This window comes from Somniosus microcephalus, chromosome 5, assembly GCF_052327205.1.
Source record: "Somniosus microcephalus isolate GS21.2 chromosome 5, FLI_Smic_1.0, whole genome shotgun sequence".
Classification (NCBI taxonomy): domain Eukaryota; kingdom Metazoa; phylum Chordata; class Chondrichthyes; order Squaliformes; family Somniosidae; genus Somniosus; species Somniosus microcephalus.
Window position 1 is genome coordinate 201,774,767 of NC_140991.1, and position 12,575 is coordinate 201,787,341.

Here is a 12,575-nt window from a genome sequence, read left to right on the forward strand (position 1 = left end):
TAAGGCTTTATCGACGGAAATATAGCCCTTTTTTGGCGTTAGCGCCTGGCGCAGCCAACTGAATTTCTAGGCCTAAGTCTTTGTTTTATTAGCAAAATGCACTGTATTTCATATACAGCTTTCTTATATAACCAAAAATATTATAGAAGGACGTACCTTGATGGGTTTCAACTTCACTTCGGAGTTGAAGAATCTCTACTTCTTTAGCCTGCAGAGTTTCGTTCAGAAGTCGCACGGAATCCATCTGCTCTTTGATCTTTATGAAACATAAAAGTTATTTTTGTCAGTAGTGCGTACAACAGAAAGAATATGTCTTCATTAACTCTTCAGAATCACATCGAAAACAAATTAAAAAGTTGTAGCCAAGGATGAAGTGCACTCGCTCTTTTATGCCAGTCTGGCAGAACTTATACTACTCCCAGCAATTGGCCTCACTATGCAAAAGTTCATGAAGTGACCTCTTTTGAAGATGGCCACAGAATAAGATATAAAACTATACCAAACCCAATTTCACTAAAATGTGTTCAGTTCATCAACATAGAACACATTGCAATACCTAGATTTTTACTCTGTTTTCTGACAAGGCTCGGAGGACAGACCAATGGTCAAGAACACAATAAATTCGGAATGACATACTTGATATAAAAGAAAAACTTGCATTTCTATAGCGCCTTTCATGACCTTAGGACATCATTGGCTGTAAAGCACTTTGGGAAGTACTTCTGAAGTGTGATCACTGTTGTAATGCAGGAAACACGGCAGCCAATTTGCACACAGCAAGCTCCCACAAACAGCAATGTGCTAATGACCAGATAATCTCTTTTTATGATGTTAACTGAGGGATAAATATTGGCCAGGACACCAGGGATAACTCCCCTGCTCTTCTGTGAAATAGTGTCATGGGATCTTTGACGTACCACCTGAGAGCAGACGGGGCCTCGGTTTAATGTCTCATCTGAAAGATGGCACCTCCGACAGTGCAGCACTCCCTCAGTACTGCACTGGAGTGTCAGCCTAGATTTTCATGCTCAAGTCCCTGGAGTGGGACTTGAACCCTCAACCTTCTGACTCAGAGGAGAGAGTGCTACTAACAGCCACAGCTGTCACTATGTTCAATATTTGTCAAACAAATTCAAAATCCACCTAAAATTAATCATACACTATAAAATATTGAATGATTTTCTCTTTAGATTTTATATAAGCATGAAAGACAATTTCAACTTCTACATCTGTATTACAGTATTACAATATATCAAAGTAAAAATACACTATAGATAGTACCATTCTTTCCAGTCTCTGTCTCATCTTGTCTCTTTCAATGCAGACTTCCCGATAAGCCTGGTAAGCTTTATTCACTTCTTCCTGTCCTAAAGAACTTTTTTCATTGTCAAGAGAAGCATTAAGAAGCTGAAAGTATGGAGCAAAAAAAACTTCATAAAAAAGTGATGCCTTTTTCTGGCAGCAGTTTAAATATACCCTTGATTGTAAACTTATACAGAGAGAAGCAAACTTCCAGTGTTGAACTGAATGCTGAATTTCAGAAATGCTATGTGTGTCCCTCAACAATCAGAAGTTACACAATGCTTGATAATAACTTGGCCCTAAATACAAAATAGAGTGTGTTAGTACAATGTCTCTGAATCCCATAAAGTAAAAAGTTAGTGTTAGCAAAGGTAGCTTAATAACTTTTTTCTAAATGGTGTTTGTATAATTTGATAACATACCTTTTAAAAAACTTATTTTTACACTTTCATTTATAGGTTATTTACAAAGCCACTGTATGATATTGGAGAAATATATTCCTAAATGAACAAAGCATAGAAAGAGAAAAAGCCATTTTATTCATCAAATCCACTCCTTTCACAGATAATCTACCCCAATGATCAAGTCAAATCCAGCAAAAAATATATACAGCCTATCTCGTCCATCAGCTATGACCATTGTGCAAATTATGGTTAAACAAACACTGGCCCGGTCATATTTTAATTATTTTGTTGTTCTAGTTCAAAATAAATTAGCATGCACATCTTAATTCACAATGGCCCAGAAATTCGGCTCTCCCCGGGTGAGTACGCACGGGGTACTCACCCGTAGGCCGAATGGAATTGCCGGTTTCCTGCATGCACGGGAAACCGGCACTTCCGATCCTCTGAACGAAGAGGTTCAGAGGTTGAACGCGCGCGCAGGGGAGGCTGCGCGTGCGCTTTGAACTTAGGTTGTTTTTTTTTTTAAAAACAGGTTTTCCCGGGAGGGTAAGCCTGCAGGATTTACACATTTAAAAAGCAGGAGTAAGGCCTGCTTTTTGCAAGGTAAGTGGTCAATTAATTAAAATTAAAACATTTTTTCCACAGGTTTATTATTTTTAAATACTTTAAAGCAAGGTAAGTTTATTTTTAGCCCGTTATAATATAAAATTATATTTTTCAAAAATTTAAATTGTTTAAAAAGTTATTTAATGTAATTTATAGTTTATTTAAAAAGTGTGATTTAAAAAAAAAAAATTATTTGAAGGTTTACTGCTATTTTGGGCCCGTAGTATTTATAAGTTTTGACAGGTCTACCTGTCAATCTTATGAATGGGCTTTTCCCTCCTCCGATTGGCTGCCCATGGCTCACGTGATCCCAGGGGACGCATCGCACTAACTACGCCCCTGGGACACGCAAGCACAGCGCACTGGCAGCTGGGCCAGGCCCCGGATCGGAATTCCACGGGGCCCTACAGCTCAACTGCCGGCGCGCAAGGTAAGTGCAGGTCGGGGGCTTACACCCGCGGAAGCCCCCGACCCGAATTTCTGGGCCAATATCAGTGAGCATTTGAGAACAAATGACAAAGACAGGATGAACCAGAAAATTTAAAATGGTGCTTTCTCAATAGCAAAATTTTAAAATGATTACAGGCAGACAGGTTAACAAGAAGAGGCAAACAAGTGGTAAATGCAACTTAAATGTGGATTAGTATGCAGTAATACATTTGGGAATGGGAAAAAAAAACAAGAAATAGGAGAATACACTCAAAGCCCTTTTATTTTGTCTCTGAGTTCCTTTCCATACAAGTATTCCCATAGGTATTTATCTTTATTTCACATCAAAGATTCTTAGCGAAATGTTGCAAAGGAGGAGAAACTCACAGCCTTAAGTGAAACAAGATTTTACACCACTGCAGAATCATGGACATGTGGAACAAACTCTGAGCCAAACAGGCCCAGAAGTTCCTGGACTAAATATAGATTTGCAGTGCCTTTAAACTGCAGGTAACAGATTAACACCAGTACTAGCCCAAATTCAAATTGGCCTCAGCCCAATGATTTCACACATAACTACAATAATGGTTCATATGATGATTAAATACTTCATGGAATGGAGTACTTAAGCACTGCTGGGGAAGGAGAAAGAAAAGGAAAATGGTCTGAGGAGGGCAGAGGGCTAGAGTCAAATATTAGGATGCAAGGATAGATGCACCTTGCATTGATAGCCTATGAGGATCAAGAAGTAATAATGCAGAACTTTTATGGAAGCAGTGGGTTTAATAGGCTGAATAGACTTTTTCACATTCTATGCTTTATGTGCTTAAATGCAAACGTTATCAAAAACACAGCAATTCACATATTACACAAACCAGAAATTAATTAGTTCAGTTTCAGGACAGGATATAAACATTCATTCTACATGACTTATTTTCATCAGATATTAAATATCAAGTCCATCAGTGGCATTAAAGACTAGTCTATTAGTGACTTATAACACAGCTTAGTAAGGTAGTAGTAGTCAACAACTTGCATTTATATAGCATCTTTAACGTAGTAAAATGTCCCAAGGCGCTTCACAGGCGTATTAGAAGACAAAAAATGACACGAGCCACATAAGGAGAAATTAGGGCAGATGACCAAAAACTTGGTCAAAGAGGTAGGTTTTAAAGGACATCTTAAAAAGGGAGAAAGAGAGACAGAGGGGTTTAGGCAGGGAATTCCAGAGCTTAGGGCCTAGGCAACAGAAGACACGGCCACCAATGGTTGAGCGATTATAATCAGGAATGCTTAAGAGACCAGATTTAGAGGAGCGCAGATATCTCGGGGGGTTGTGGGGCTGAAGGAGATTACAGAGATAGGAAGGGGCAAGGCCATGGAGGGATTTGAAAACAAGGATGAAAATTTTGAAATCAAGGCTTTGCTTAACTGGGAGCCAATGTAGGTCAGCGAGCACAGGGGTGATGGGTGAACGGGACTTGGTGCGAGTTAGGACACAGGCAGCCGAGTTTTAGATCACCTCAAGTTTATATAAGGTAGAATGTGGGAGGCCAGCCAGGAGTGCATTGAAAGAGTCATATCTAGAGGTAACAAAGGCATGGATGAGGGTTTCAGCAGATGAAGGGGCGAAGATGGGTGATGTTACGGAGGTGGTCTTAGTTATGCTGTGGTCGGAAGCTCATTTCAGGGTCAAATATGACACCAAGGTTGCGAACAGTTTGGTTCAGCCTCAGACAGATGTTAAGGAGAGGGATGGAGTCAGTGGCTAGGGAATGGAGTTTGTGGCGAAAACAATGGCTTTGGTCTTCCCAATATTTAATAGGAGAAAATTTCTGCTCATCCAGAACTGGGTGTCGGACAAGCATCCAATTTAGGGACCGTGGAGGGTTCAAGAGAAGTAGTAGTGAGGTAGAGCTGGGTGTCGTCAGCGCACATATGAAAACTAATGCTGTGTTTTCGGATGATGTCACCAAGGGGCAACATGTAAATGAGAAATAGGAGGGGGCCAATATTGACCCTTGACAGAGGTAAAGATGCAGAATCGGGAAGAGAAGCCATTGCAGGTCATTCTCTAGCTACAATTAGATACAGGAGACTTTGGTTTATCCGGAGGTTGTATGTCCGGAAACCTCGCTCTACCGGCAGAAATCAGGAGCCGTTCTGTTAGGTTGTTTTTCTTCTCGTGGCTTTTTTTCCCCCCAACAGTCAGGCTTTGGAAAGTCTCTCTGAAGCTGTTGCTAAGCTACAGAGACGCTTCCAAGGTACGGGCCAACTGTTTGAAGCTGTTGCTAAGCAACAGTGTTTGTTGTCAGATACGGAGATGAAAATCTCCGTATGCTTCAACATTAACTTTGTATGTCCGGCAGTTTTGATAGATCGGCAACAGCTCAGTCCCATCAGTGCTGGATATAACAAAGTTTCCTGTAGATAAGAATGGAACCAGGCGAGACACAAAAACAATTTTTAAAACATGAAGAGGGCTATGGAATTGCTGCATGTTTATTTAATACAAACTAGAAAACTTGTAAATTTGAATCCTGCTTTTATACTTCAGATGTTACTCATAAAAATCTAATAGGCTAGTCATTATTTTTACACTGGTGAATAGACAGAGAAAAATTAACCTCTAATGACATATTAACTCAACTCTTCAAAACCAAATATAATTGTAGTTTAACACAAATAATTTACCCTTTCTTCCAGCATCCTGGCTCTTTTCTTCAGGAAAGAATTTTCATTCTCCGTTTCCTTCAGTCGTTTTTTGATGTCTTCATAGGCTGTGACAAGTGCAAAGTGGGAAGCGACAGATTCATCGCCTGAAGAAACTGCAATAGGGCTATACCTGAAATGTGTTACTTCAGGGCTTGCTTCTTCATGGTTCAATATGGAGATATCATCTTCTACAATTAGTCCTTCCATGCTCACACCTTCAGAGTCCCACTGCCTCCCTTCTTCTGATCTGCACAGGCTACTTGTCAAACAAAACAAAAGCACTGTAAATTTGTTGCAGGTAGTATCTCCTCACAAGAAGCACACAATATTATATATTGATAACTGTTGTTTCAGAATATATGAAAAAGGTAAAAATATTCAGCCCATCTTGTTATTAGAATCATGTACAGAACCCATTTAGGTCATTTTCATCTCCCTTATATCTTGATGCAAAAAATCCTCTGTTGCATCAAGAATTTGTCCATTTCTAACTTAAATGCCTTTATTCAATTAGACATTTTAGCTCCTTCAATTCATTTTTTTTTAAATTCTGAAATAGTAGTGAACCTCTGAGCACTACCACCAGTGTTACAGATACATGCAAGAAACTTAGAAATGTTAGCACAGAAGGACTTTCAGCCCTTCTTGCTTGCACTGAATTTAGGTCCCTCAGAGGCCGATTTTAAACAGTCCCATTTTCCTGCTTTCTCCCCATACACGCTCATATTCTTCGTCAAGTAATCACCCAGTATCTTTGAATGTTGGTATCGATTTAGCATTGGCCACCACTTGTGGCAAAACATTCCACATTCTAATAACTCAACGTAGGTATGAGGGGCGAGTCGGCTAAGGTAGGTTGGGAAACTAGATTAAAAGATATGACAGTAGAAAATCAATGGCAAACATTTAAAGAAATAATTCATAATTCACAACAAATATACATTTCATTAAGGAATAAAAACACCACAGGAAAAATGGTCCAACTGTGGCCAAGAGAAATTAAAGATAGGATTAGATTAAAGGAAGAGGCTTATAATGTTGCCAATAAAAAAAAGTAGTAAGCCTGAGGATTTTAGAATTCAGTAAAGGAGGACCAAGAAATTGATAAAGAAAGGGAAAAGAGAGAGTAAACTAGCGAGAGACATAAAAAGACAGTAAAAGCTTCTAAAGGTATGTAAAATGAAAAGATTAGCAAAAGTAAATGTGGGTCCCTTACAGGCCGAGACCAGAGAATTTATAATTGGGAATAAGGAAATGGCAGAGAAAGAAAACAAATACTTTGTGTCTGTCTTCACAGAGACACAAAAACCTCCCAGGAATAGTGGAGAACCAAGGGTCTAGCGAGAATGAGGAACTGAAAGAAATTAGTGCAGGAAACTCTCTGGTATCCGGCACCGACGGGACTGGGATGGTGCCGGTTGATTAAAAATTCCAGATGACAGAGGGTTATCTACCAAGGCTATTTTTAACAAACAAAGAGTCAGACTCCTGTTATTGAGGTGTTCGGACTTCCGACAGCACCAAGAAGCCGAGTAGTGGCAGTTTGGAGAACTACCCCCACTGACTAACTCGGCCACCGTGGGAGACTCGGACTCAGCAACATTTCCGGTTATTGAGGTGTTTTCGGAGTATGAATTTTGCCGGTTAAGAGAATTCCGGATATTTAGGTGCCATTTAGAGTTTCCTGTATTAGTAAAAAAATAGTACTGGGGAAATTAATGGGACTGAAAGTCGATAAATCCCCTGGACCCAATGGCCTACATCCTAGAGTTTTAAAAGAGGCAGCTATAGAGATAGTGGATGCATTGGTTATCATCTTCCAAAATTCCATAGATTCAAGAACAGTTCCTGCAGATTGGAAGGTAGCAAATGTAACCCCGCTATTTAAGAAAGGAGGGAGAGAGAAAACAGGGAACTACAGACCAGTTAGCCTCACATCAGTACTGTAGTAGGGAAAATGCTACAATCTATTAAGGAGGATGTGGTAACAGGGCACTTAGAAAATAACAATAGGATTGGGCAGAGTCAACACGGATTTATGAAAGGGAAATCATGTTTGACGAAATCTTTTGAGGTTGTAACTAGCAGAATAGAGAAGGGGGAACCAGTGGATGTGGTATATTTGAATTTTCAGAAGGCATTCAATAAGGTCATTTTTCGGGTTGGCAGGCTGTAACTAGTGGGGTACCGCAAGGATCAGTGCTTGGGCCTCAGCTATTCACAATCTACATCAATGATTTGGATGAAGGGACCAAATGTAATATATTCAAGTTTGCTGATGATACAAAGCTGGGTGGGAATGTAAGTTGTGAGGAGGATGCAAGGAGGCTTCAAGGGGATATAGACAGGCTAGAACATGGCAAATGGAATATAATGTGGAAAAATGTGAAGTTATCCACTTTGGTAGGAAAAAAAAGTATTTTTTTTTATTTTTTATAAATGGTGAGAGATTGGGAAATGTTGGTGTTCAGAGGGACCTGGGTGTCCTTGTACACAAATCACTGAAAGTTAGCATGCAAGTACAGCAAGCAATTAGGAAAGTAAATGGTATGTTGGCCTTTATTACAAGAGGATTTGAGTATAAGAGTAAAGACGTCTTCCTGCAATTATATAGGGCCCTGGTGAGGCCACACCTGGAGTATTGTGTACAGTTTTGGTCTCCTTACCCAAGGAAGGATATACTTGCCATAGAGGGAGTGTAACAAAAGTTCACCAGACTGATTCCTGGGATGGGGGGGATTGTCCTATGAGGAAAGATTGAGTAGACTAGGCCTATATTCTCTAGAGTTTAGAAGAATGAGAGATAATCTCATTGAAACATACAAAATTCTTACAGGGCTTGACAGGGTAGATGCAGGGAGGATGTTTCCTCTGGCTGGGGAGTCTAGAGCCAGGGGTCAGTGTCTCAGAATAAGGGGTCAGCCATTTAGGACTGAAATGAGGAGAAATTTCTTCACTCAGAGGGTGATGAATCTTAGGAATTCTCTACTCCAGAGGGCTTTGGAGTCTCAGTCGTTGAGTATATAAGACAGAGATCGATAGATTTTTGGATATTAAGGGAATCAAGGGATATGGGGATAGTGGAGCTGAGGTAGACGATCAGCCATGATCTTAGTGAATGGCAGAGCAGGCTCGAGGGGCCAAATGGCCTACTCCTGCTCCCAATTCTTAAGTTATGTTCTTTACGTTAAAGGAGGAGATTAGGAGAAACTTATATAACTAGTGCTCATCTTGAGATGATGACCTTATGTCTTTGATTTACCTCCCATTGGAAATAATTTGTTTATCTTGTCTATTCATTTCATTGAACAAATCCTGTTCAATCAAGTTTGAGAGAATACAGCCCAAGTAATTCAGACCCTTCATCCCTGGTAAATCTGTGTTAAAGTGCTGGAGAAAGTGTGAGTACTGTGCACAGTTCTGGTCTCCATACTATAAAAAGGACATAGAAGCACCAGAGAAAGTACAAAAAAGATTTACAAGGATGGTACCAGAACTGAGGGATTCAGCTATCGGGATAGATTGAACAGGTTGGGGCTTTTTACTTTAGAAAAGAGAAGACCTGATAGAGGTCTTTAAAATTATGAATGGGTTGGACAGGGTAGATGTGGAGAGAATGTTTTCACGTGTGGGGGAATCCAAAACTAGGGGCTATAAATATAAATCCAATAGGGAAATAAGGAGAAATGTCTTTACTCAGAGTGGTTAGAATGTGGAACTCGCTACCACAGGAAGTAGTTGAGGCAAATAGCTTAGATGCTTTTAAAAGGAAATGAGACAGGTACATGAAAGAAAAGGAATAGAAAGATATGCTGAAAGACTGAAATGAGATAGAATGATAGACAGAATAGGAGACTTGTGCGGAGTATTAACACCAGCACAGGCTAGTTGGGCCGAATGGCCTGTTACTGTGCTGTACATTCTATGCAATTCTTTGTAATCCAAGGTTATTATATCCTTCCTGTTAGGTGACGTCCAAAACTGCACACAGTAATCCAGTTGAGAGCTAAACAACATTTTGTACAGTCAGCATGCCCTTTCTGCTTTTGTATTCAATCTGTCTCGATATAAACCCCAAAATCCCATTTGCCTTCTCAGCAGCTTTTTTTTTTTTTTAACCTGTTCAACCACTTTGAGATTTATATATCTGTGCACCTAGATCACGTTGCTCTTCCACTGAACTGAAAAATGTTAAGGTATATTGCCATTCTTTATTCTTGTTCTAAAATACAATGGCCCGGATTTTGCGGTGGTAATAACGGCGAAACTGTCAGCGTTCGCCATCATTAACCCTCTGAAACTGATCGTAACTTCAGGTTTTAGTGCACGTGCAGATAAACACAGAAATCCTGAGGTTGCGGTCAGTCATTCCCTGCTCCGCCACAGGCTGCGTTGTGGAACTCCCCATAGCCGGCAATCTGTGAAATCACTTGAACGGATGAAATCTTTCACTTTTCTGCTCAGATATCGTTGTTAAACATCCCAATAAAAAGTTAAGCCTTGTTGAAAGAGCGTATTGACTGCTGAACCACTGTCCTGGCCCTGACAAACTAAATTTATATTTGTGGAATGTCAAATTTCTCCATAATGATTAAAAATTACTAGATTTTTAAAATAATACTTTTTAAAAGTTTATGATATTTCAACTTCTACCTTAACCTCATGTGTATGTCCAAATCTTTATTTCGCTCTCTAAATTTTTTTTAAAGTATTGATAAAAGCTGCTTTTTATTTCTTTGCTGACTGCGAGAATTCTTCAATGTGATTGGCTGCTTGGACAGCTTGATGGCATCACTGCTTCTGTACGTTAGAGATCCCCTTTTGACAGCACTACAATCAAATTAAGGTCGAGAAAGCTAAAGTTTTTGCCACAGAGATAGCGAGACTTTTGTGGCAGCTTTCTTAGAGGTCAGCGGTGATCGCTGTCGCTTCACCGCTGACTGCAAATTCCAGGCCATTAGCTCACATTTTTCTGTAGTGAAGTGCATCTGCCACTTATCTGTTTATTATCCAAGCCTGTCTATGTCCCCCTGAATTCTTCCTGGCAGTTTGACAGTTTATTTTGGTATTATTAAAATTTTACATCCATCTTTTGCGTCTAACCCAAATTCCTCTTTCCCAGCAGGGAGAGAGAAAAAACATGGGATTAGACCATAACTCACAACTCCTGGCAACCAATCAAAGGGGACTCTGACAAAGGTCTAGAACAAGTTGTCTATCTGCCTCGGACAGAAGAGGTGCAAGTCCAGGTTGACCTAACAAGGAGAACTTAGCTTGGCAATAGAAGTGCAAATGTTAAAAAAAAATTAAAAAGAAAGCAGGTAACCTGCCCCAAGACCCTAGCAATTGCACACAATGTAACCAGCCACTATGAAGTGGCATGAGAGCAGTACAGGTGATTCACTCATGGATTTTCTTTACATCCTTATCTTGAAATTGTAAATTACAACTTCTATCCGCTATCTTATGACTCAAGCCCCAATTTAGATAAATGAAAACTGGGAGATAGTTTTTCAGTAAGGAAACTTGCCAGAGCCAACTTCTACATTGGTACCGGAATGCTACTCCCAGCAAAATGGGCAGGAAGCAAAATCTCAACACTGCCAGAGATGAGTGGAGTAGGCGCTTCAACTAGTGTCCTCCCACTCTATGGTACATGCAAGATTAGCTGGTGGCATGTACAGAAGAAATAGAAGCAGGAGTAGGCCATATGGCTCCTTGAGCCTATTCTGTAGTAAGTAAAATTGAAACAGAAGTGTGTGTGGGGAGGGAGCAATGTTTTTAGGAGAGTAGAAATTCCTATTTTCCTGGAGGTTGCAGCAGACCAACTTTGTGGCTTATGCTAGAACCCCCGATTCAACAAAAATATTCAGGTGGGAAGCTCACTTCTAATTAAATTCTTATTTACCACATATTCTAACTGTACTAAAAAAGGAAATACTTACATTTATGTACCACATCATTGAAGTATCTCCAAGCCCTTCATGCAATGAGTTACTTTTGTAGTCAGGTGACATATATAGGCAAACAGCAGCCATTCTGCAGCAAACAGGAATGACCAGTTTGTTAATGGCCGAGGGGAATATTGGCCAGGACATCATTGGATTGTTAATATTTCAATGCGAATACTCACATCTAAAACAATGCAGCACACCCGCAGGACAGGACTGGAATATCAGCCTAAAATAGGATCTCAAGGACCTAGTAGGAAGCTCAATCCCACAGGCATGAGGATCATCAAATTATCCAAACTAAATTTATCATGTGAAGCATTCAGAAATATTTATGAAAGATGCGATAAGGCATTATATAAATAAAAGTTTTTTTTTTTTTTTTAATCCATCTACAAAAATGTTATTGACCGCAAATACTTTTGTTTTTCACAACTTTGGTGTGCTATTAGGCGCCGAGGCAAGCCGAGCTTCCGACTCCATAGTCTATCCACGACAGAGACTGCCTGCTTCCACCTCCATATCATCACATGCCTCTGCCCTACATCAGCCTAAAAGCTCCGGAATCCCTCATTGTTAGCTCCAGACTCAGTTATTCCAATGCTCTCCTTGCCAGAATCCCATCCTCTAAACTCCATAAACTTCAGCACATCCAAAACGCCGCTGCCCATATCCTACTGCGGACCAAGCCCTACTCGTTCATCACCCCTTTCTGCACTGGCCGCCATCCCCCACTGCCTCAAATTTAAAACACTCATCTTTGTGTTTAAATCCCTTCATGGTCTTTCCCCTACCTATCTGTTATCTCCTCCAGCCCTACAACCTTCCCAAATTCTTTGTTCCTCGGACTCTGGCGTCTTGTGCACCTCTCCTTCACTACAATTGCCGGCTATCTCTTCAGCTATCTAGGCCCCACACCTAAACCCCGCAACCACCCTCTTCACCCGCTTTGCCCAAGCTTTTGGTCACCTTTCTCAATATCTGCTTCTTTGGCTCTGCATACACATTTTGATTACATCTCTGAAGTGCTGTGGGACATTTTTCTATGTAAGTTGTTGGTTTAACAGTTAAGTTAATCTCGTGCTAATTTGATGTAACCAGAATAATGAAGCGTCAGCAGGCTTAAGTTCTTAATTGTAATAAAACTGAATGCTAGTCATCTGATGAA

The 12,575-nt window shown here is 40.2% G+C and overlaps 1 protein-coding gene across 4 annotated transcripts in view; it reads right to left on the reverse strand.

Moving 5' to 3' along the window:
* Positions 1–12,575, reverse strand: part of azi2 (5-azacytidine induced 2) — a 157,386-nt gene that overhangs the window by 112,073 nt on the left and 32,738 nt on the right. For 3 of the 4 annotated variants that reach the window (XM_085988572.1, XM_085988571.1, XM_085988573.1), the window contains exons 2-4: positions 5,436–5,712; positions 1,282–1,407; positions 157–256 (exon numbers count right to left, since the gene is read on the reverse strand). In XM_085988572.1, the coding sequence (XP_085844698.1) occupies positions 157–256; positions 1,282–1,407; positions 5,436–5,663 (454 nt within the window). In that variant the 5' untranslated portion in view covers positions 5,664–5,712. Of the gene's footprint in view, positions 1–156; positions 257–1,281; positions 1,408–5,435; positions 5,716–12,575 lie in introns of all 4 variants that reach the window. The other variant, XM_085988574.1, reaches the window with a different exon arrangement.